Raw genomic sequence first — 26,446 nt, forward strand, 5'->3', positions numbered from 1 at the left:
GTTGAGTTTGGCAAAATTGTTTTCTTGTCAAAGTGGTGATAAAGGGGTAAGGGGGTCAGAAGGTAAGTTTGACAGGTCACAGAAAGCCACTGCTGGCAGTCATAAACTTGCTCCTTGGAGAAATCTACACGTGCATATATGATTTGAGTGTTCATTTGGATGGCAGGCCTGCAACTGCTAATATTTGAAGAGTTAACTAAGGTCTCAAAAGTTAACTAAGGTCTTCACAGTGGCTTCTTTCCTGGTACATAAAAGCCATAATGTTCATTAAGTTTTTTATGTTAGAGATAATGTAACTAAGAATACAAGGATAATTTGTTACTAGGTCCTTTGTAAATGTGTTTGTTTTGTAAGCTGGAGCACAGACCTCAACTTCCATACCTTGGATTCAGAGGAGTGAATACTCAATACTTTCTTAATCCCAAATGCTGTTTTCAATCAGCTTGTGAGCAAAGAACAATGCAAAGACTACACAAAATAATCTTTTTCCTGATGCAGTATCCCTGTAGACCCCTAATAGACTATGTAAAATGCATAGCCATTAATTAATTTTCTGTTCCTGTAATTATGAGAATGCTAAAATGCTTATAGACCTCTTATATGAGACCTATTTTTTTTTTAAGTACTTTGAGGTTGTCTTTATCTCTCCTCCCTTCACCTCCCATCTGGATATTTGATTTTCCACAGAGCATATTGGTCTTTCTTCATGTGAACCTGTAATTATCGAACAAATTGTTGTCACAATGAGGAACGCCTTAGATATTTATGAGGATGCATTAGAAAACAATAGTCTTGAAAGATAAGTAGTGGACACAGCAGTGAAACGTATTAAGGCCAGATTGACTCATTTAACAGCTTTAAGAGAAAAAGGAAGTAGCCTGAAGTTAACAAAGGTCTGCACAGCAGGGCATTTATGCCAGCAAATACTAATTCACGTTTGCCAAACAGTATAAACAGATTTGCAGGCAACACCAGGCATCCCATTTGAAGGGATTAGGTGTGCCACTTACCTGTTGTCTGGGCTGAGGAATGTGGGGTGCTCAATATGCTCCTCTGCAATTAGCCCAATTAGGCAGACACGCCCTTTGTGCAAAGCCAGTTACAGGGCACTTAATCCATTGATTAGAAAGGTAGTATTTCTTGTTTGAATTTGGAAGCTTGTCCCATGGTGTTCCTTGCTTCTTTGCTGATTTCCCACCTAAACATTAACGTGACCACACACCATGCATCAGCCAGCTCATTGATAAAGTATATTTGGTGTTTATAAACCATGCAAACTGGGATATTGACTTTGCTGCAATTGCCTGATGGGATGCGGTATGAGGAAGAGAATACAATCAAGGTTTGTAATCGAAGCAAAGGCAAGTGTTAATAGATGGGTCATCCCCTTCATCTAATGCTAGGTGCAGAGTGATGCTTTTTCATAATCAAAGTGCACTGCCCTCACTAGTAACTTTTTTTTTCCCAGCAAGGGTTAAAAACACAGCAGAAGATTCATGTGATATGCATTCTATTATCACTAATTTCTATAGGAAGTGGCTCATGTTACGCTAGAGCTGCAGAAACTCCTGCATTCCTTGTGTCCTGCCTGTCATTCAGGTGCTAAAGGCCATTTTCAGGCTCCTTCAGCTGGTTGGAGAGTCAATACAGCAGAGTCCCTCTGAGCCTTGGAAGGAAGTTAAAGAACCAGTTCCTAAGGCACCTTCCTAGAAAATTTTTACAGAAGAAGGTTGTGTAAAAACAGAACGAGCTGGTATTTGGTTGAGTGCTTATGTATTCTCTCCAGGCATCTGAATTAATCACAGATTATATGCCCAAGTAAAATCAAGTTTTGTGCCAGTAAAAAAGAGCTGAAGCAGTGTCTGTTATCGGGTGATCTTTCTGTGTCCTCTGCTGGCTGGAGAGGAGACTGGTCCCCGTGCGGAGCTGCTGGGCGCTGCTGTCCCCAGGAGGAAAGGCTGGGTGGGTGCCCGTGGAGCTGCCAGCACGGTGTGTGCCCTGTGCGAGCTCAGGGATCACAGCGGCGTCTGGAGCTTCTGCAGATCTCCCAGCTGGCTGTTAGGAGCCATTTCAAACCGACTCTAAGGGCTCACTGCAATGGATTAGGCTGGTTAGAGGCTAATTCCTCAAATATGGGTGGTAAAAGCCTCACCCAATGCATCCTGAGCTTCAAATCTGCTTATGCCCCCGCTGTCATCATCAGTACGTGTTTTATGAGTGATAGCATTTCAGAAATCCACCTCTAGGTATACAGGGATGTCTTTATTTGAAAAAGCTTCTCAGGTTTGTGAAGGATCTTCCTGGAGAGAGAAATAGGAAAAGGAGAAAAGATTTGGCACTGGGTTCCATTTCTTAAGGAAAGGGAAATAATATCCAGTCTATGAAACTGAAGTAGGTCATTCCACTCATGCCTTCCACATTAAATATTGTGCGTAAAATTATCATATAAGCTGTAAAAGAAAGTTTCTTTCAAATAGACAAGAAATTGGATCAAAGGCAACACACCTTTTCTGGAGTACAGCCTTTACTTCTCATGAAATCACTGGGGCTCCTTAGGGGCTTGAAGGCAAGGATGTGGCTACAGCCCGGCTTGTGGCCACACTCAACCTTCCTGGAGTCAGGCTCACTGTTTGTGTACAGTGTTTGAAGGGTAATAGCACTAAACACTGCCCTCACAAACCACCGTAATTACTTCTACTGCTGAAAAAACCCAGAACATGAACAAAAATATCATAGAAAAGCTATTTCTGACACTAGTGCTGCTCTTTATGGCTAAGTGGCAGCCATCATTTTTTTCCTAAATTATGTGTTCTTTTTTCAAGCATTTAGATGATGCAAACCAGATTTTTGTGGCAGCATTATTGCTCATAGCCAAAAGAGCATTCAAGGAAACACTGTATTTCTGCTAAATTGCCATTTATTCAGAACACTTTGAGTTGTTTATCTTTTCTCATTCTCCTAACAAATCAAGGAGCTATCGAGCCTGTATTTCTGAGTAAAAGTTCAGTAATAATTTTAGTAGAAGTAGTAGCTACCATCTACTTTTTGGAGGTGAAAGTACGCAAGGTTCTGGCATTTGCTTTATTTTTAAAAGGAAATCTTCCCAGGAAAATTGTTTTTCCGCTTTGTCAGTAAAACTTCCTATTTGTTTTTTATTTTTTTTTTCTTACATGTAATATTATAGTAGAAATTTTGTTGATTTAATTGCATTCTAGGTAATGTTCTGGAGTTATTTTTTGATTTGTTTACCTGTTCTCTGCACTGACGTTGTTAGTTTGTTGTGTGTTTTAAAAAAAGATGACTGTGAGCATTGGTTAGAAGAATCCTGTGAATGCCTGTTAGCTTTGACGTTGCTTTTTATTCACTTTGAGTGTTCCTAATAGCAAGTGTTTAATGGAGGGAATGTTCTAGAGGAAAGAAATGGTAGCAGATAATCATGCAAAGGTATGTAGTTATGAGTATTTGTCCCAGCCATGTGAACATGAAAGTTCTTTGGGGTTCATCCTGTCAGCAAGTAAGAACAATAACATGAGATGGAGGTGATTAATCAAGTGTTGCAGGGAGAAAAGTATGAATTGCAAGTAATCAAAACAGTATCTAGGACAAATAGTTCACAGGCAATCCACAGGCCACACATGTTCACATGAAGAAATTATTGAATTGTTTCAGGGTGAGGACATTTCCATACATGAAAATCTTTGTATGCAGTTATAAAATAAAAATGCATTAATACAGTTGCATAAATTGTTTACTTTATAAATGCTGTAAAATACCTTATTCAAAATAGACCATTTCTGTTCTGCCTGTACAGTGGAAAGTAGAATTGTTAGCTTAAAACTGACTTCAGACTTTTGCATTAAAAAAGGAAACCGACAGTCAGCTCTATGCATTGGCATAATATACCCCTGAAAAATACAGTATCTTTCACCTTTGAACGTAATACTGATGTTCTTTTTAAGGTGTTAAAACCTAGACTGAAGGATCGACATAAACATATTTGTCTTTGTGGTATTCTCTGATTTTTGTCATTTCTGCAGTGCATATCCTCTTGTTCTTTGGCTTGGCCTCTGCTTAACTCCTAGTTCCCTGCTTGCTTTTAAAAGTCCAGAGGTTTTATAGGGATACATTTTTATCCTTCTTGCTAGGCATTGTAACTTTTAGCTCAATAGTGTTTAATTCAATTACAGTGAATTAAGTTTACCTTAGGATCTTTGGAGCCCCTGAGTGGGCTGATTTGATTAATTACTGTGCAAAATAGATTGTTAAAATAACTAGGTTTTATGCCATTTCTTTTCATTCTTTCCCTTGGCTTCTGTAATTCATATACTTGGATGCAGGATGGGTTAGGTTAATGTGGGAGACGTGTTCCCACAAGCTCCCTGACTCTTCTGATGTCCCTCCCCAGTTAAAAATGGGCTCCTGAAGGTGACGTGTTCTCCAGTGCGATGAATTTTGTACATCAACCCCATGTAGATGACCAGCAGAGGAATCAGGATGGCCTTATGTACAGGTCATTATCAATTCAGTAGCAAATGAACTCTGTAATGCAGAGCACAGGCTGGAATTAATTTCATTTGTGATTTTATCTGTAGCAATCTTTAATAGCTGAAGCTTGAAAATATATCCTACTGACCATGGGTGTGCGTGGGACAGCAGAGAGCAGTGCAGTAGTGTTGTCCAAGCTCCTGACATTGCTGCACTTTTCTCTGGGTTCTCACAGGTCGGGCGTTTAGTGGTTTGTGTTGGTGGCTGTGGTTCTGCTCCTGAGCCAAACCCAGCAGTCCTTAGTATAGACATGGCATCTGGTTATACACTTCCGTATATGACAAATAACAGTGGCTTATACCATTCTTGGGCAGATTTCTCCTGCTCCTCTGCAGCTTTGGCAGGCTCACTGGTCACTTGAGCCCAATGGTGCAAGAGGGTGTAAGGGTCACTTTGAAAGGAAGGGAAAACCACCTGTGTTGGGATGGTTTGTGTTTTTGCTGGATGCAGCTGCACAGCAGGAATTATAATAGAAAGGGGAAACCACCATATGCTCTGTGTTCAGAGGACCTTTGCGTGTCCCTGTGTGGCTGGAGGCTGCAGCTGCACCCGTAACCCAAGTGGTGGGGACAGAGGAGACTTCACCCTCGCTCACTTCTTTCCCTTGTTCTCCAACACAGAGCAGAGCGAATAAAACTGGTCCTTTTCTGAGGAAAAGCAGGCTGGCTAATACAGGCTCGTCAGTCTTTGTATGCTGGAGTGGAGATTTCCAGAGTTAATTCAGGTCTGTAGGGGTGAAGTCCAATATCAATCGCTTTAAACAGACGGGGTTTTCCGCAGATAAATCAGGTTTATAGGGAAAAAGTCCAGTGTTACTCACTTCAAACAGACTGTGCAGCCTCCAGTTTGTGAGAGATGTGTTAATGGGACCCAATGCATGTTCTAGCTTTGATTGCTTTATAGGTTTTTTGTGATTTTTAAATTTTTTTAAAAGTCTGCCATTTAAGCTCTGCCATTTGCAACTTTCTTTTGACAGCTGGAGAGGTGGTGAGAAGGGAAGAGAGCTGAGATGTTGCTCACTTTCCCCTTTTGGGGTATAGGCCTCATTTTATGGCACTATTGAAAGTTCTCAGTAGTTTAGTCCCTTTATAAAGCACAGGAGAAAGTCACTGCTGCACTGATGTCATCAAAGAAAAATGAACCGGTATTGAGCTGAGAAGTGCATAAAAAAGTTTATGGATCTTTTAAAAAAGTTTTGCCGTGAACTGCAGCAATGGATTTTAACTTGAACAAAACCAAATCAAGTGTTAAACCTTTCCACATTTAGATGTTGTAATGGTAACTGAAACTTTAAAGGCAGCGTTGAGAGAGGCGAAGGGCGCGGGAGGGTGATCCAGGGCTGGGCCTGCCGGAAAGCAATGCTAAAACTCAGTCAAACTAGACCAGTGCCAAGAATTTACCACACATCTGTTTTGCCTTGATTTTATATTTAATTATCACCTGCAAAAAAAAAAAAAAAAAGAAAAAAAAAATCTGATTTCTAAGCATTTATTATGAAATTAATAAAAGAGTTTACAAGGCAGTGCTGTAGTGCACTCCGGGGTGTGTCCTGATGGAATGGGGCCATTTCCGAAGTTGTTGAGGTTGTTCCTCATAAAGTTAGTGCTTCAGTTTGTGGTCAGTGTAGAACAATACCCCAGAAAAAATACCGCATAGGTCTGGTAGTGCCACCTGGCAGAACGCTGGCTGCCACGCGTGGCTCCAGAATGTGTAAGGGCTGTGCATACATGAGGCTATGGAGGGTTCCTGATAATCACTGTTGTGGTATTTACTTATTTATTTTCTGGGAAGTTCACACAGAGGATATACTAATATGTTAAATATGTTCAGGATAAGATGCATCTTTATATAAGTATATATGCATGCATATGTGTTTAAAATAATGAGGAGCTAATCCTAAAAGATGAGAAAACCTAAGGATGAGGAATCCATTTAAAACTAAATAAATAGTTGAAGGGTTTCTTAATCTCTTGCTGTCTTTTCTCAGCAATGTAGGCAACGGGTGGTATAAGATTAGGTATCTTCTTAATTGTTGTGGGTTTGGCTGTCATTGTGTAGGACTCAGGTATGTTTTAGTACATATTGAGTGCTTCCATGTCGTAGCGACCCTAGAGTCTGTGTATGTCAGCACTGTGCAGCCTCTCTCAAGCAGCTTTTTCATTTACTACTTCACTCCTTTGTATTTTTTTTTTATTTACCTATGCTTTCCATAGTGCATCCAAATATGCTTTCTCCCAACAAGTCAGGAATTTAATCCACTCCAAAATATAAGACATACTTAAAAGGTTTCTTTCCGTACATAGCCAGGATATTTTTCCTTGCCCTTTTATGCCCTTCTTTTCTTTATTTTTCTCCAAGTTCAGGTTCATCTTTTTTAAAATTTCTGTTCAAATGAAACACTATTAAAAACGTAAGCCCAGTAGATTGAGAAAATTTAATAAAAAAGATCTCTGATATGTACAATTGCGCTTATCAGTAGGATAATTGCAGGATATTGGGCACAAAATATATATGCTGAAGTTTCTTTAAAACTTCTGTGCATTGTTATTATTATTACTATTTTGTTATTCAATTACTGTAGTGCTTAAAGCAGGGGTCTCAAACTCATTTTCACCGGGGGCCACATCAGCTAACTACTCCTACATTTATTCAGTCCTAAAATTACATTCGGCCCTTTGAAGGCAACTGCGAGGCTGATGTGACCCTGGCGAAAATGAGTTTGACAACCCTGGCCTAAAGGCTGCAGCTGTAATGAAGTCTTGGTATGATATAGGATGTGAATGGATGATTGTGATCAATTCAGCTGTGGTAGCTTCATGGCTTGCTTCTCAGATGAGTAAAGATATTAAAGATATTAATTACTGCTTCGTTGCAATCAATGCTGGCTTGCAAGGGTGGTTTAAACTGATGTACTTTTCCCTGTAATTACAGTGGTTTAGAGGTAGATAATGGACTAAGAGTTGATTACCTCAGCTGATGCAATGAGTGGATGACCCTGGCCTTGTAGCAGTTTGTTCAGCAACTTGAAGCCAGAGCCTTGGGACTGAACCTCTAAAAATTGAGTACATTCAGCTTACGAGAAAAAGAGATGTTATAGGTTAAGTGCAAAAGAAGAACATTTTCAACTATGTCCCATAATGCTGTTCCTGTCTGGCTACTCTGTAGTTGTCTTCTTACTTGACTAGCGCAGATCTTAGAAATCGCAAAAACCTTTTACCAGACCTCGCGGACTAAAATTTCTGCCTCCGCTGTTCCAGTCGGGGAGTTATTTTGTGGTCTGGTTCATTGTTCAAAGTGCTGTGGCAGCTTTTCCTTTTCTGGAAAGCTCCTTCCTCAAGTGCCTCATGCTGCTCAGAAACGCAGAAGCACCTCAAATACTTTAAGTCAGCACCAAGTCACTCAGAAACAAGTTGGCAACTTACCTACTTCTTTGGAGCGTAGGTGAAGTTACTGCTTTCTACCTGGAGCTGTCTCGAGTTGGCGAACATAGTCACCTGCCAAGCTAGAGACATGTTCTGCACTCATCCAAGCTTCCAAAATATTGTCTAGCCCAGCAGTCAGAACAGAAGGCAACATCTGTATGAGGCAGGTTTATGAGATCTGTGTTCAATACACTTGCAGATTTAATATAAATCCCCAAAATGAAACAATATAAAAACAAATCTCTCCAGAGACATGTACACTCTGAGAACTACAGAACTCATCACTGACGGTGTAAAACTGATTTTTTCAGGGTGTTGTCTCTTATTTGGGAGTTATTTAATGTCATGTCAAATAGATAATTGATTTGAATTACGATTTAAATGTACACATTTCCTGTTCTACACTGAGCATCTGGACTACTCCGGTAGCATTTCTCACATGAAAATAAGCTGTTTCTATTTCAGGCAGGACTGACCGTGGTTTTCCTGTTGCTATAATCAGATCCAAAAGTATGCTATGAAGTAAAGGACATGACTGCTGTTCATTCACAACTTACATATATAGACAAGCACTAGTTCTAATCTGTTATTGTACTGAAGTTAACAAATGCCTGTCAGAGGTAACGCTCTGCTCTTCTCACCTTGCGGCCAAAAATTCTCTTGACTTCTCCTGAAGTTCTGCCTGTCAGAATTTTAGTTTGCAAAGACAGGACAAACATACGCTGTGGATTTTTTTGTGGATACAATTGATTAATTTATTGCTTCATAGTGTGTCATTGAAAATTTAACTGTGCAAGTTTTCTCTTAAAATAACAAAGACCAATAATGATGGGATCCATTAATATTGTTAACTAATAAATAATATTATTTATCTACATATATTTTCTCCCTAGGTATTATAACCTACATAATAATAGTTCTATAATTTCACTATGAAAAATAGTTACCTAAGGACCATGTTCAGTTCCTTTTATTCATCCACTTGGAAGCAAATTATCATTTTTTGCTTTGAATGCCAATCTGTCTGACACTGTCCATTTTAAACAACTATTTTAACTTTTAAGGTATAAATATGCCATCAATTTTGTTGCAGGTGTGGAGGCAAGCAGCAGAAATCAAGGTTTCATCTGTTCTACTCACCAGAGTACAATCTTAAGTATGACTTAACATGTCTGAGTTTGAGCTGGACTGTTTCTGGAAAAGTGGTTCCTCCTTTTGCTCAGTGTGTCCATGGACTTCTTAACTGACCCTTCACTTTCTGACAAAACGTATTTCCCTCCTTTAGTTCTTTTAAGAATGTTCCAGCAGTGATATTTCTTCTGTGAAACACTACTTTAAATTTATTACCTAGTGTTTTGGAAATGGTGAAGAGTTAGGAATTCAGTGTGTTTATACAGCGCCTAGTAAAGTTGGATCCTAGTCTCTTAGAAAGCAAATATTAATACGCAGTTTTGCATACCATCAGTGCTGGTTTGAAATGTTACATTTTTAGATTCTTAGAACCTTAGTTCTAAAGATGTACCAGTTAGAAATTAATTGAATTAGAGCCTCAGATTCTGTCTTCAGTTTGTGCTATCACTAGTCAGAAAAAAGTACTTCTGAACTCAAAAAATTTTGTTTGAAATTAGATAATAAATTTGTATCATCCTGTGATGTAAATTGATGTGGAGTCTGGTATAATTACAGCCATATTGTCAAGTTTATACATCAAATATAACTGCTACTGAGCATATTGATTGTTGAAGCTTTTCTTGCACTCGAGTGATTGGTGGGAGTTGCAGTGTACTACCATGATGTATACAGATGGATATTAAGGCTGTCGATGTGCTGAAAGATGCTTTTGTGGTAATGAGAAAGATCATCCTTTGTGGAACCACCTAGTCCTTTAGCTTTTACATCAGAAGGTACACATGTAATATTTTTTTGGTGGTAATGGGATTAAGATATGGATGGAAAGTTACTATATAAGCACATTGAATTTTGTAATGGAATAAGAAGGGTTTTTCTCTTAAGCATCAGGGAAGACCGAACTGGCAGTGTGAGGCCATTCGCCTTTTGAGGTTTTAGCTGTCAGTATTAATTTATATATTAAAGTTATATTCCTTTTTCCAGTGTGTTGCTACTTTACAGAATATTGGTTTAGCTGTTTATAGCTGGTGTGTTGAGTTTTACAAACATCTGATGTTAGTGAATTAAGATGAGGACACCTTGCTTTAAGGTGTTTCCAGTCACAGGTTCTGAAATGGTAAGGAAGGGCATGAACCTGCCTTTGAGTTGTGTTCAGATTAAGGAAAAAAGTATAAAAAGGGAAAGGAAGGAAAAAAAATTACAACAAAAACACTGAACTAAGTCTCAGGAGATCTGAGTTTGGTCGTTTTTTCTGTCACGTCCTTCCCATCTGACCTTCCTTAAGTTGCTTAGATCTTTTACAGTTGTTTAAACCTTTTTACATAAACAGTCTTGTCCTTAATCTCTCTACCATATCTCCTTGATTGTATAAGTGAATTACAACATCCTTTACCTCTATAGAATATGTATATACTGTACTGTAAATATATTTGGAATTCTTTGCAGCAGTAGACTGTCAAAGATAGGTGCATAACAGCTCCTAATATAAAGTGGTATAGATCTCAGCTGGATGTCCAAGTATTACTGTAACATGCAATAACTGCAAAAAATAATGAACATTGAGCATTTTTCCCCCAGACTAATTGTAAGTTTATTTTGATCACTTCAAAAATTGATGTCATTTCCCATAAATCACAAAAATATCAAAATGTGAGTGAACAAATAGCAAGACTTCTCTAAACCACAAAAGCATGGAGCATTTTTCACTGTCTTCTGAAGCTGACTGTAGCTAGACATAAGGTAGGAGCGGGCAGTTATTGCCATTAAACCCTCAGCACATCCTGCTTACATTGTCATTACTAAGCAAATCACCACATTCTTAGTTATGAGGGATTTTTTCCCCTGGAACAGGTTTGCAAGAAGTAGATTTGGGTTTTTAGCTTTCCTTCTCACATGGCACATGGTCTGCTTTCCGGGATCACTCGCGACTTCTGATTGAAAAAGTCCCCCAAGTTCTCAAGGGCTTAGAACACTGACAGCGTCCTTGGTCTTTCTTGTGCCCTTCCTCTCAAACACTGTAATTGTGGGTTTTAATCTTTAAGGGCCATTTTAAAGTTTCTTTAAGGATGCTGGGAAGAACTTCTGTTTCTGTTATATGTTGGCTTATAGGAGAGATGTTCTGTGGCTGCTTCTGAACTAGACATGTTTGATTGCACTATTTCTTTCTATTGAACTCTGTTCTTACATCCGTTTTTCATATGTAGTAATATATGAATATACATTCCTAGAAGTAGATGGGGAATATATGGGTGACAAGGAATATAATTTTCAGTTGGGCTCTGGAAACTTGGTTATATTTTGGAAATCCCAGAGGAGAAACAGTGGTATGATGTCTAACAGATAGTGACAGAGGTGATGTCTAAATTAAACATTCATGCTCCTTCACATGGCTATTTGCTGAAATATTTATGTTGGAATATATTTCATTCTTTTTTATGATTAAAGTTTGCACAAAGTATGCATGTTTGTTTATGCCCCAGAGATTAGAGTCAGTGCTATGATGTGAAAGGCAACTGATTAGATGCTACTTTGGTTTAACAATTATGTATTTATTTATTCATAAGGTCTCAAGTAAGTTTAAAAGTATATAATTATTTTTTACCTTCATAAACAAAATTGTGTATCTTAATATCACAGGTTTCTAAAAAAAGATAACTATTAGAAGAAAAACAATGGATCATGAAGTACCAAAAAAACAAGCCCTATGGCACAGCTTGCAGTTGGAAATTTTAAAACAATATCAATTCTGTAAAGGTTAGTAATGGTAATTGGCAACCCTAGTGATGGGCTTGCTTTTATCATGGCAATTGTTTAGATTTGATTAGCATAGCATTATGATTAACAAACGTGATTGGATTTTTGCAGAATTTCCCACCGTATTGAAGTTTAAAACATTTTAAATAATTTGGTTGTAAGTGTTTCTGCCAACTGCTTCTGGCCCTTCAGTGACAGATACCATTTTCACTTCCAGTCTGCGTTCATCCTAATATCTAACTGACATATTAAGCTTGAGGCATTCCTAAAATCTAGTGTTCCCCAAATCACTTATTAACAAAAACTTTTTGGTTGTTGTTTTACCATAGACTTTTCCCGTTCTGAATGCTGCTTCAAAACATTTTCCAAGCCTGTTGCCTCTTTGCATCACCTCTCCTTATTTTATCATGCCAGCAGGTTCCCATCTTCCAGCTCATCAGAAACAACCTTTGAAGTATTTTCTGTGCTGTCCTCAGCTTGGTTCTTGTCTCCTGTTGTTTATCAGGCGATGGAGCGCACAGTTGCTCAGCTAATGATGATTGCCTCCATCACCTGCACATGGGTTTGGCTCTTCTTCCACATATAAGAGCTCAACAAAAGTTAACCCTGCTCATGTGTTGTGGGTGCGGTTTCATGCTGTGACTAAATTAATCTCATGGTGAGCTGCCACTGAAAGGTGCAGGTACAGACCTTCTCCCCAACTACACAATAACAGTTAATTTAGCTAATACACACAAGGTAATTTGTTGAGGCTTCTTGATGCACTGCTAACTTCAGATTTCAAGGTATTTACACTTGCTGAATTGAAAAGTTAGCTTGCAGCAGAAATGGAAGGAGGCATAGTGGTCAAAACTTCAGTTCTGAAATAGCTGATCATCATATACCATGGTGTAGAATACAGTGAGGCGTGGGTGAAGGTGGGGAACATAAAGACAGTATAATGCCTGTTTCTATGCTCTCCGTCCTGAGCTGTTGTTAATCCAGGCTCTGATGTCAGTACAGCCCAGCTGGTTTATCTGAAGTCCAGCAAACAGGAGTAGAATAAATGTCTGGGAGACATCCATATGAAAGAGTGCCCAGCTCTGGCCCTGCTATTGCAAGTCATAGACCTACACAAACATGATTTTCCCATGTCTGGCTGTTTTGCTTCAGCAGCATGATACAGGGTACCTGTATGTGTGCCTTAAACCGTTTATAACTGCAAGTTTCAGTAGGTGAAATTATTATTTATGTCCAGTTTCATCATCATTTCATATGAACTCTGCAGTCCTTCAAAGCTAATTGTCAATGAAATTTCTGATTTTCTTAAATGGTTTATGAAATGTTTATTTTCAAGCTTCTGATGTTGTCTTTCATTCCAAGGTGACTGGTTTTTCTCTTTTTGGCCTCCTTTTGCTGAAAATCATGCGTTATTGCTATTTGACTTCAGACTAAGCAGTGTTCATAAAATAAATCTTTATCTGTGTATTTTAAACATTGATTTTTATCACTCTTCACAAATAGTTTGAAGAGCTGTGTTACAGATTCCATTGTATTTATTCATTCCTGTTTTTTTTCATTGTCCTTTTGTCTGGCATTTTGACTTGGGGACCATGGTGACATTTGCATGCTCTCTTCTCAGCCTCTTTGCTGTCAGAACATCACAACACTGTCCGACAGACTTTGTAAGAGTCGAAGATTATCCTTAATTGCCCACCTCTCTTCTAACATTGGTTCCTATTTTTGTACCTGACACAAGAGGTGATATTGGGATGCTTCCAGGTGAAGGAAGTTATGTAATTTGTGTCTGTTTCAGGAAGGTTGTCTGATTACTGAAGATGGGTTATTATAAGTAGCTCACAATAACCGCAGACTAGATAACTTGAATTTTAACTCAAGTTTGTGGCTCAAGGTAAATCACTCTTCTAACAGGCTGAAGTCTTTGCTCTCCAAAGTTGAAACCTGGATATTTTGTACGATTTCCTATTTAACTTGAAGACTTTCTTTTGACATTACAGACATGTCAAGGCTAAATTCAGTTCAATAATTTCATCATTAAACATTTATTTTAAGTTAGGTTCTTTCCTCTCCAGTATCAGGAGACCAGTCTTCCTGGACTAGCACAGACATTTTTTAATATCCCCCTAAGTGAACATTAGCAAGGAAAGAAAGAGAAATGAGACATTTTGATGTTTTGAAGAGACTGAAGGCAGACAAAATACGGTTTACTGAAGATTTTATGAAGGATCACGAGGGTCTTTACTTGATAAACGGATTCAAATCACTGAGATGAAAGCTTAATTCTGGAAATAAGCGAGGGCTTTTTCTTTGGCAGTTTTCATATATTCTAGCCTGCCCATTCTGGGAACACATTGTTTTGGATTGATTTAGGTAGAATTTACTATTTCTTAAGCAGAGACATTACCATGAACAGTTCATGGTATTTGACAAAATATTTCATCCTGTAAAGGAAGATTTTTCTGACACATCTCTAAAATTCTGTCATCTGTTACTTTCCATAACACATGCAAGAGGAACGAACAGCTAACAGGTACTGTTGGAAATGAAGCTAAAGAAGCCGAACCCTTTTTCTTCACCCTGGCGTTCATGTTTAATATTAAGACCAGTTATCTTCCTGTAATTCCTACTGGCTTACTGAAGCTTCTGTAAAGAAGATTAATTTTTTTTACAATGGTGAGATATTACGTGCTTTGATAAGGAAATGTTTCTTTTCTGTAAGTCAGTTGTTAGTAATACAACAATTATTTGATAATATTTCATTCACAATGGCATGCTTAAAAATAGTTGCTGCCAATTCATTTTTGAGAAAATAATTACTTGTTTCTAACATCCCTAAAGAAATAATTATGTAATAAAAAATTACATGACTGACATATTTGTTACCTATAACAAGTGCAAATATTCCTTGAATTTTTAAGCAATTTCATAGGGTTTTATATTTAAATATTGAAGCCTATTAAAATTGCCCATGGAGATTTGTGGGAGAGGTTATCTATGGGCCTCTGCTAATTAATTATGATATATTTTACTTCCATGTGATTTGTCACTACTAGTCCTGTAAGGACTACAGGAAAAATCATTTGTTTAATCTGACTGGGACCTTGTGGCATTTAATTGTAAGCATAACTGTGATACAATAAATCCAAATGAATTTGGACAGTGATTAACAGGGAGCTCCTTGATATGGTAATGAGATTAAAAAACTGGTTCCTAAGTGTTTCTGTGGATTTCATTAACATTTTTGCAACTAAACACTTTTTAGGATGAGAGTGGTTGCTTGTTGTTGACCAGTATACATTACTGGTTGAATGTAACCTGCATGAAGGTATATGTTTGCATCTATGCTTAATGTATGAATATTTATATATATGTATGTGTAGGGAAAATGTACAAAGAAAATACTATATGGAAAACTTATGCTGCATTTAATTATGATGAGCCAAACAAAAATACACCACAGAGTTAACCTTATCATTACATATATTTCAAGCATCCTGAAATGTACTAGTGAACTAAGACTAATAATATGTAGTTCCTGCTCTCAAAGCTTATTATCTAAGACACCTGCAAATATTTAGACATCTGCATAGCTTTACTACTGTGAGTAGTTCTACTGATTTTATCTGGTTTTGTAGGATTTATGCCCAAATTTGTCATTACATGGCAAATTTACAACATGAAAAAGGAGGAAGAAAAAAATCAGAGGTTTGATATGGTTATTCAGAAAGCATTTATGTTGATACTTTTAGAGGCTTTGTCGTCATATTGCTAAAAGCTGAAATTTTAAATAACATATTTATAATTTTGCTGTTGAGCAGAATTAGAGCAAAATTGTAGAGAAGGAAAAAAGTATTTCCATTAAAATCATCAAATTGCTACCAGCCACCAAGGCAAAGGAATTCTTTGTTTGTGGATTCTTGCAACTGCCCTTCTGCTTATTTTAGTCTTTTCCCCAACTTGGCTCATCTTCCTCTGTGGTGATCGTTGAATGGACTTGATATCGTCTCCAATTGTTTGTTCATCTTTCCCTTCTTTATTCTTTTAATGCCGAAAGAAAAAATTGATTAATTAAAAAGTCAAATGCCTCATTCTTTGTAACCAGCATTCATGTAGCAATAGTGCATTTTTCATATTCGGCCCTGGGAAAGCATTTTTTCTGGGCTCTAGAAGGAAAAATGGTTCAGTTCCACCAGCTTCTCCATTCCTCAGCATTACAGTTGCTAAACAGAGGTCACTGCCCGTTCTTATTGTAACTTTGTCTCTCTTCACCAGTGGAAATTAGGCTGCACCACAAAATGGAGACCTAGCAGAGGTCGGTATTTTGTGACTTAATGAACAAGCAAGATTGAATTTGAAGCTTATTGCCAACCCTCCGCGTATCATGTTTCCCTTTCGATTCCAGCTTGGGGAAATATTTAGTATGAGAAACATTTGGTATTTGGGTGCTTGTTTGTTCTTCTGTTTGTTTTCTGTTACATGAAAGGAGGAGGATGGATGTAGTTCAGTAGGAAGGGGAGCTGCTTAATACTCTGTTAGGGGATGCTGCACATGTCCAGCTGCTTCGTCTGCCTCTGCTGGGGCTTCTGTATGGAGCTCAGCTTAGCACCTGATACTTAATTGTCCTCTACAGCCAGCAAGCTCTACCAAGGAGGTCTGTTCTTTGTGTTGCCATCTAAGTTTATCCACTGCATTGCTTGCACCCTTTATTTATGTCAGTCCTTTCCTTAGCTCCCTCCTGTTTGTGCTGTTCCATGGAATCCTTAGAGAAGGAGCTTCAGTGTGTCTTAGAGCTGATGCGAATGCAGTCCTGTCACCAGCATAATACAGGTTTCTTGTTTCCATTTGCTTGCAGAATTAGAGAAAGGGTTTTGAGGCATCTAACCCTCCCACAGCTCCAGGGCAGGACCCATGATGTGAGTGGTTTTGCTAGTTTTGTTTTGTTTTTAATCTGGATCGCAACTTCATACTTGGATTGATTTTTATCTCTGGGGAAGAAAATGTAGATTGTTATACTAACAATGGGTAGACATTCATGCCACAAATGGTGATGTGACCTATATTCTGTTGCTGTCCCCCACACAGAGCTCTCTTTGCCTTCTTTGGAAGCCCAGATGTAAAAATGGTGGTGAGAACTGGCCACAGGCAAAGCTACATATGTTTTGAAATGGGCTGTAATAGAACTTGCGGTGTTGTCCCCTGAGCTGCCATGGCACTGTGATGCAGCAGATTTATTCAAATCAATAAATGAAGGGTTTTACTTAATTAAATATGAGAAGGTATAATTTCTCTAGGATGTTTACTGCTATGTGCCATTTATGTACAGGTTACTGCAGCTGCCCAAGTTCAGCTCCCAGTTCGCTGCATGACTGGTGTTACAGAACTTCCATCCCCAGAGCTTGATATAGTGTCAGCTCCCGTCAGCTGAGGTTTTGGTACCTAAAGGGATGGAATTAAACACATACTGATGGTAGTGCTAAAATCTTCAGCGCAGCAAAGGTTAACAGTAATGGTTAAACAACCAACAGTTCATTGTTTTGATTACAGCCATTAATTTGACATGATCTTCATTGCAGTGACATCACAATCATAATTTCTGGCTGTTTGCAGACTCAAGAACGTAGTCATGCCATTGCAAATTGTTTTATGAAGATTTTCCTTGCAACCATGAGAATCAGAAACATGTTTAGATGCTGCAGCTGAACTCCACAGCAGAGAGTGAACACTGCATCAAATTCTGCTTCTGTCTTATCATGGAATATGCAGAACCATGTTCAAAGGTGGCACAACAACCATAGTCTTAATGCATTTTTTTTTTTCCTTTTTTCTGTTGAGAGACATTCGATAAAAGGGCTGTGAGCTACCTAGACCTCAGAGTTGCTTAATAGCTTGTGGGAGCCAGCGACTTGCCAATTTTAGAGCATTGGTCTATCTGACTTAACCACATGTAGACTTACTGGCAGGTCTCCTCAAATCAGTGGTGTAATTATTTACTTCTTAAAGAGAAAACAGGCTTACATTATAATGACCTTACAATAACTTTCAGTTTTATGTGGAGAAAAATAAACAGTTGCCATTTCCTTGTTATTTTGAGGTTTAAGCCTTTACCACAAAGGTTTTAAATATTTACTAACTACTATGTTCTCTGAAATTTCCCTGTTTAAAAATACAATGAATTTATTCAGGGAAATCTCTCTGTTGCACCAAGCTTCACAATTTTGATTATAGGACATTATAAATGAATGTCTTTCCACACAATTTTTCTTGGTGTTACTTGACTTTTAATTCATTCAAAGTGTTTATTATTTTTAGTACTTGAGCTGCCAGCTTTGCTTTTTTTTAATTAAATATTTAAAAATACAAAGGCTATTTTTTTTTTTTTTTGTGATACAGCCATGTTCCTAGAAAATAAGTATTCTCAGCATTACAAGAAGAAATAAGTTTGTCGTGTCATATGTGGAAAATAATTTTGCATCAGAATGCTCCCTGACAGTTAAATTGTTTTGACATTGAAGAAACTGAGTAAAGAAGTGTTTACTTATTTCTTTTTGGTTAATGTTATTTTTTTTAATGTGACCCAAAATGGAGAAATTATTCTCATTTTACCAACCGTTACTTGCTCTGTTTTTCCTACTTTGACATGGATGATTAATAATTGCATTGTTCCTTTTACACCTTTTTCCTTATTTCTGGTAGTTACTCTGAGACCTTGAGCATTCAAAGGACATGAAAAGGAGGTGGAATAGTAGCTTGTTTATTGCAAGGGAAGGAAGAAATTCTAGGACAGCAGTATGGTCTTGATGTTGGAGCTGGCCATAGGAATTATTCACTTTGGAAGTGTATTTGTAAAGCAAGAATTGCATCACTTCAGTTTCCAGTTTCTTCTGAAGGTGTGACCCCTGCAGGTAGCCAGTAATTGGGCTTTGTCCTGGGAAATGCTGCCAGTTCATCCCTTTTTCTTTCAAATCAGAATGAATCCTGGCTGAACAGGAAGCTCTGCAGAGTTTTGGCTTGGAAACACTGAAATGTTTTGTTTCATTTGGAAATCTTGAAATCAGTCTCTTCAGTGTTCCCTAAACCATCTTGAACTACTTCATTCTGGTGTGATCTTAACTTCTGTTATCTCAAACTGCTGCAGACCTCTGTGGTAGTTGTAGTCCTAGCGTGTAGTCGTACACTGGGTGAGTTTGGCTTTCTGGAGATGTTGCATCACATCACATCAGTTAGGTCAGATGACAGGTTGAAGAGTTTTAGGTTAGACCTTGGATTAAGCCATTTTAAATTTGAGAAGAAACTTCTTCTCAGTGAGGGTGACAGACACTGGAACAGGCTGCCCAGGGAGGTTGTGGAGGCTCCTTCTCTGCAGACATTCAAACCCGCCTGGACACCTTCCTGTGTAACCTCATCTGGGTGTTCCTGCTCCAACAGGGGGATTGGACTGGATGAGCTTTCGAGGTCCCTTCCAATCCCTAACATTCTGTGATTCTGTGATTTTAGTTAGATCTGGCTGAGAAAATATCACTATACACCAGCTGGGGGTTAATGCCCAAAGAACTGAGGCTACGGGAAAGAAACTGTGAGTGCTTCCTAATGTCTCCATGCCAAGTGAGCCAAGTTTCGGACAGTTTGCCTGATTCCTACCTGTGGCAGATGAGAAATGCTCACACGTGTTTTGCTGCTCTGCTATGGTGTTAACAGCACCTCTAACAGGAAAGCAGGAGCCTTAGCAAGATACACAGCAGGGAAAGGACAGGAGTTTGATAATAGCAACTGAAATCACTGCAGTCATTTGCCTAGTAGACCTTTTATCAAGATACTGTTGGATAGAAGCTCTTTCCTGTGCTGCTCCCTTCATATGAAAATGAGAGCACAGTAGTTCAAGCTAAAGTACCTCAGTACCAGAAAGACACTTTTTGTTTCACTTCGATGTCTAATCTATTTTAGCCTACGATGAAATTGAGGCAAAATCAAAACCCTCAGTAATTTTATGAGCTGGCTGTTAGCATGGCTTAGCATGAAGAATTTCACAATATTTGGAGTCCTATGCTATAGCTACAATTTAAATTTGCATTTGTAAATCTTAGCATTAAAAAAACCAAGATCTCTGAACTTCAAAACCTAGGTGCCTTCTGTTATCCTTCCACGCTCCTTTCAGCCGAATGAGCAGCAATATAGTGATTTTATAAATGAGTAGACAAAGGTACTGAGAATGTCAGTAACTGGTGTCAGGAGCACGTGTGATATTTGCTTTCAAAAGCTGGGCTTAGTAATGAACAAAGTGCTAAAAGAGAAGGCTGGAACATCTCTCATAAATGACTTTTTTGTGTGTATGCAAATATGTATTTTTTTAAATCTAGAAATTAAGTCATTAAACCTAATATTTCTCATGTTCTTGGGGAGGAAGAGCAAACACAAGTCAGCCTGACTTTGTGAATTTTCAGAATCCTCCCTAAAACAGTACAAACAAACTTGCCAAACATAGAAGAAATGAGATAAAATCTATTTACACTGCTAGATCTCCTTTTAGTCTGAATAATCATTAATTCCTGAAGTGAGAGGTGCCAAGTGTGTAACAGCAGAAGCTGATGGGGGAAAACATTGTGGTAAAGTGTACTGGAGAGATGCAGCCCTTGTCCAGCTGTGGATTCTCAACAGCTGGTGCTCCTTTGGGCTGGGAATGGGGGTTGAAAAGAAGAGCAGAAACTTCCTCCTTTGCTTTCTTTTTTGTGATAAATTCTCAGTTTGTTATCCAAGATGTGTGAATTGAGAGTCGTGTACTTGGAGCCCCAAATATCACTCTGTATGTTTAAGCATCTCAGTATAGGTCAAGAAGTATATGCAGCGTACTAAACTGGGAACTGTGGGGTGGGTGGTTGTTTTGGTCTTGGTAATAGAAAATGCAGGTCATCTTGGGCGGGGAACGTAGGTATATTTTTATGCAGAGCCCAATACTAACAAGTAAATATTTACCTTGGAGTGGTGGTGCTATTATTACCATGCTATTTCATTGTAGGAATAAGTAAAAGGTAAATATTTGCTTTTTTGTTACTGTCCCTGGAGCTTTTAATATAATACTGTTTAAAATCCTTATTTGGATGTTTAAAAGGCAGTTTTATCTTTTTACAGAGAAAAGACAACACAGACAACAGCAATTCAAGGTTCCCTTGCACTGTGGTGCAATAGCCCGTCCTGGAAGAGCAGCCTCTAGTGCTCCTCTTGTAAATGTTTGTTGTTTCCTCAGCCTTTCTGCCTCAGCTACGAGCATGGCTGACAGCTGAAAGGGATTTTGGTGGTCATTCTTCAGATAGGGACATTGGTTCAACTGGAAGTGGATTTCTGCCTCAAAAACCTTGTCACTCAGCAGTGACTGGTGGCCATTGTTGCCTTTGTTTCTGCTATTTTCTCGTAGGGGACTACACAGAATCCTACTGTGTATTCTGTAGATCCCAGCCTGCCTTTTTAGTTACCTGGATTATAACAAATGACTGAAACAAATTTGTCTTCAAGAAAATTGAATTTGATACCATTGAGACTTGCTCTACGTATAGAAATGAGCTGAATTTTGGGTGTGTCAGTCACAATCAGAAAATATACTCTAAGCATCTTATTAGTACCTTATTAGACATACTTTTCTCCTAACCGCAGAAGACAGTGAATGGTCAGTCATCTTTGCAGCTGTTGTGAGTGATTTGCTATGTCTTTTGACAGAAGTGGAATTTTATTTTAGGTGACTTAATCATGGACTCTTGGTAGGAGTGAGAATAGCAATGGAGCGTGGTCTATGACCTTGTCCTGTCAGTGCCGATAAACCAGATGATACATTCAGATTTCAAACAAATGAAAGTTTCCATCAGTAATCCTGGGGGTGATTTCTACAACTTTCTTGACAGGAGTATCGAGACAATAAAGCTTCTAAAAACTTCCTTGGAATGATACTGGAAGATAGAGCTGCAGGTGAACAGGTTGTAATGAGGGTGGGTCCCAGCACGATGAGGGCAGCAAATAGTGATCTGCAAAAAGACCACCAGTGATAACACCAAAAGCGGCGGTAGGAGGATGTTACTGCGTTTTGGCACACGTGTATGGTAACTGGCAGCAAACCGCGAGTAGATCTTGTGTGCCGAGCTAGTCAGGATTTGTTATATTTGTGTACAATGTTTATTTGCTAAGCTTTGCGGTCAACTTCATTACTCTTCATTTTATTCATTATTATGTCACTGAGCAGTAACTTGTTAAGAGATTAAAAGTTCCAATTGGTTGCTCATGCCTAAGGTATGTAAATGCTTTGCAGCCCCGGCAGTAATTTACTGACATTCTGGCAATTTGCACTTAAATAGTTGATGCACGTGCATATACATGCACACAAGCACCGTGTAAATGAGAAATTTTTTTATAAACCAAATACAGTGCAATTAGCTCTGAGTATAAAGGACCTGATCCTACAGCCCTGATGCGCACAAAAATCCCTTTTATTTGCTTGGAATAGACCACTTTATATTGTCTGTAGGAGGGGTCTCAAGAGGAGTGTTTTTTTCAAAAGTAAAAGCAAACAATGAATAGGCAAAATCTAATGCTCTTATAAAATCCAAAAGTTAGTACAGAGCTTCTTTTGATGCAAACATAATCAAAATTTTCTTAGAAACAGTTTTTGAAATAGGTAGCTTGTAGCTTGTGTTTGTACACAAATACATATATATGCACACACAATTTTAAGTGTAGATCTTTGTGTGTGTGTGCATATGTATATATTCAGGCATATAATTTTAAATCCAGTTTCACCCTCTCACACTCAACACATACTTCTTATTTGCATCTAGCTTTACAAATATTGCTTGTGAGTCTTGATACTTCTTTTTTTACAATATTGTTTTTGGATACCAAGCTGCTGTGTCCTCAAATCTATAACAAATGCTCACATTTTGGAGCTTCATAGGCAGCAGTTCCATGAGCACAAACTTATTAAACTCCGTCTTGAAGATGAGAATCAGGTGTCAAACACTCAGAGTAATTATTCTCTCCTTAGAGAACAGATATTTTCTCAACCGGACCTGCAAAATCATGCAGTACTACATGAATTCAGATAGTATAAGGTTGGTATAAGACAGCAGCCTTTTCTTACTAAGTTAGATTACAGATTTGACCATAAAAGCACATTTTTCAAAAATCATTAAGTAATATTATAGAGTTTGCTTGCCTTTTACACGTGTTCATCTCTTTCAAGTAAAAAAAGAAACAACAAAACTGTTTGCCATTTAAAAATAGGCAAAGGTCATATCTTTTAAGAGTTTTGGAGATTTCAGAAACAAAGATGTATCTTTTAATAATTGAAAATTATTTGGTTGTGTTGAATATTACTTAGTTTCATGACTTCACAGTATTGGAAGCAGAAAATGAAACGTATTTGTAACACATATTGTATAATCAGGCCTGGTACTGTTTGTCTACAAAGATGGGATGAAGTCATGTAATGTACGTCCTGTAATGGAAGAAGAAGGAGTTGAAACTGAGTAAAGAAACCTGAGTGATAGAGACTTCTTATCAAACTCTGCCGACAATGGAAACATGTTTAAAGACTTCAAAAAAACCCACATTTTTGTGTAGTTAAAACCTACATTACATGAAACAGAACAAAATGGTGTAGAGTGTCTATCCAATGGGTTATGGTGTTATTTGAACAGTCTGCACTGGAAGAAATGGGTTTCAAATCATCAAATAGTCAAGATCGCTCTATTGATGTGAATCATTAATAAACAGGTATTGATTGAATGAAGGTTTCTTTAGACATACATTTTTGAAAATGAATGAGAAAAAAAGCATTGTTTTCAGTTGAATAAGAATCACACTTCAGAAAGAATTTTATTTGAAGATGTGGCTGATTTTCTTTTAATTAGGTCAAATTCTAACAAAGTGGTAGTAAATAGTCACCTAATTTAAGGGATACTATGTATAGAAACAGGTGAACAGCCTTGGAGAAGTGGTAATGGAGATATCCAATCATTCACTTCTGAAATCGATTGGTTCCTATAACTCATACTGGTAAACACTGAATTTCATTACTAGTTGACAGAGATTTGTGTTATAATTCTAAATGCTTTTCTGGTTAATGGATGCCCCAAAACTTCAAGCACAATTAACAGCTTGTTATCCATTCCTGTAAATAAGGGAAGGAGGGTGGGGACATCTGTACAGAATCATAGCATCCTACAAATAAGGATCCTATATTTATCTCAAAAATCCTAAGGATATACAGAGGGGGAAAATGTTACTGCACAATACTTACTGATTCTTACCCTGAATACCAAAGCGCAAATGTTTTGCTGCTTTTTATTAGCACAGATTTCTTAGATGAAGTAGAAGCAATTTGCTTATAACCATGATAACCTAATGACGTGATAATTTAGATTTAGAGGGATGAGTAATGTCTTTTTATTTCACTACCCATATTTTCCCCCAAATTTATTGGACAATCTGAAAAAAAGTGTTCCTATAGAGGCGCTTCTGGCAAGTGAAGCTGTATTGTTATAAGGTTGCATCAAAGCAAGAACAAGGTGCTTAATTTTGTGACTTCTGCCATTGTTTTTGCTTTCCAGAGTGTCTTTTGGATACACACATTTTCAGTGAGTAAATAACTTTGCTATGAGGACCAAAGCTATACTAAGCTTTTTGTGTATGTTTCTCAGAACGTGATACTTCATTGTGATCTATTGTACTTGCCAAGGTTAGGTTAACATTTTCCTAGATTAGCTGATAAACCTAAAAATAACTGGTTTTTATTTATCAAATAAATACAGCAGTTTGTGGGTTTTGAATCAGGAAGTTGGTTGGGGTTTTTTGCCCTTTTTTTCTTGAGTTTAGTAGTTCAGATAGTGAGTTTTTTCCCTCTGCTCTGCATAATAATGGGTTGGAAAAGAAGGTATAAGCCACAAGACCTAAAGCAGCAACAAGGAGAGACAACATTATAACATCTTTTTTCAATTGTCAGAGTGTCGTCTTTTGCTTTGGAGAAGCAGAAAAGATGGTCAGTCTCCCCAGGACATAAATCCTTTCTCTCTGATAAACTCAGAGACCATTCCACATAAGCTAATAGTGACTGGCAGGGGATAAGCCGTTCCAGGTTAGATGAGAACCAAGCACTTTCTTTTACTGGCATGTAAAATAACTATTGAAATCCTGAAGTCAGTTGTGAAAATGCCAGGGATTTTTTTGAAACCAGGATAAAGCCCTCGGGGATTTGTGGCAAGAAATGATTCTGCAGCGGTCAGTGAAATACCCTAAAAAGTCTCAACGGTCTTCTGCATATATATTTATTTTCCATTTGTTTATGATCTCAGTATTTCAGAAGATGCTAAACCAGAAATATCTCTACCATTTATTACTATGTAAAATAACATAAAGGAATGTGAAACCACCAGAGAATTCTGAGAACCGAGGGTCCAACCAAGCTGCTACTTGTGATTTGAAGTTTCATAATCAGCTAGATTTCTAAGGTGGCCTCATTTATCCTGGTTCTCTCTTTCTACATTTAATTTTTTATGCCTAAGAGTCAGAGGGCAGAATCGCTTTCATTTTTGGGTACTGATATCATTATTCATCTGGAATTCAGGCAGTGGGTTAGATTCAGGACAAGAGAAAGCATTTGGAGTGTGTAGGGAATCACTTATTTTAAGTAAACCTTTCAGAAATGCAGAACTTTTTGTTTTAAAAGGAGCTATAGAAGAGTATTAAGATGCAGTCAGATAAACTGACGGTACTTCCATGTCATCATTTTCTGTTGTCAGTAGCTGAAAAAATGCCTGTATTTCTTTCCTCTTGTTGTGTTCTTTCTCTGCCATGTCTTTCCGCCTTACACACACTCATATTCACACTTTTTCTTTCTCACGCAGAGATGTACCGGCTTTTAGTTTCCCAACTTTAAATTGATTAGAACACATTAATTTTTAAATAAGTGTCACATATCCTTAACCAAGCACTAGGAGGTTGAGGAGGCTTCATGCTGTAAAGTCTGATCCAAAACTCAGTGAGAAGAATTTTAAAAATGCGGGCTGCCCTTCATTAGCCCTCACGATATCTTTTGACAGGCGATGTGTGCGTGCGTGGCCGTGCCAGGCCAGGGCAGGACCAGCTGCCGTGCACCATTTACCCTCTGTCAGCAGCTTCACTCGCAGCCCGGGCAATACTGTACACACGAGTCTGTCATGCGTCAGCATCAATTAGGCTCAGTTTGCTGCGCTTGGGAAAAGCAACAGCCCTACTATTAACCATTTTTCTTCTTTCCTCCCCCCCTCCTCACCCCTCCACCCCATCTCCGTTTGACTCTCCAAGCAAACTGTTTGATTTGGCAGAAGCGTTTTCATAGCAGCTCTTGCAAGTAGTAATTGCAGTTTGTTTTAAAACAACACGCTAATTCAGATGAGTTGTTTTCACTGCAAGAAATTTATTGGTAATGTTGTGGAAATGGGAAGTTAGACACAGCCTGTGCTCTTACAACCATTATAATTTTCCCTTTCGATTGTTATGAAGTGTTGATGTCAGCCTGTCTGTACGCATATATGGAGACTTATATACATACCCATGCATATGCACATACAGATTCTAATAGT

At 38.1% G+C, this 26,446-nt stretch overlaps 1 protein-coding gene across 11 annotated transcripts in view; it reads left to right on the forward strand.

Moving 5' to 3' along the window:
* The window catches only part of VTI1A (vesicle transport through interaction with t-SNAREs 1A), a 265,072-nt gene that overhangs the window by 98,547 nt on the left and 140,079 nt on the right, over positions 1-26,446 (forward strand). For 7 of the 11 annotated variants that reach the window (XM_080347515.1, XM_080347518.1, XM_080347525.1 and 4 more), the window contains one exon: positions 9,061-9,123. The exons of the other annotated variants lie outside the window; for them this stretch is intronic. In XM_080347515.1, coding sequence (XP_080203641.1) covers positions 9,061-9,123 — 63 coding nt within the window. The remainder of the gene's footprint in view (positions 1-9,060; positions 9,124-26,446) is intronic. 11 annotated transcript variants of the gene reach the window in all.

This window comes from Nesoenas mayeri (assembly GCF_963082525.1).
Source record: "Nesoenas mayeri genome assembly, chromosome: 7".
NCBI classification, from domain to species: domain Eukaryota; kingdom Metazoa; phylum Chordata; class Aves; order Columbiformes; family Columbidae; genus Nesoenas; species Nesoenas mayeri.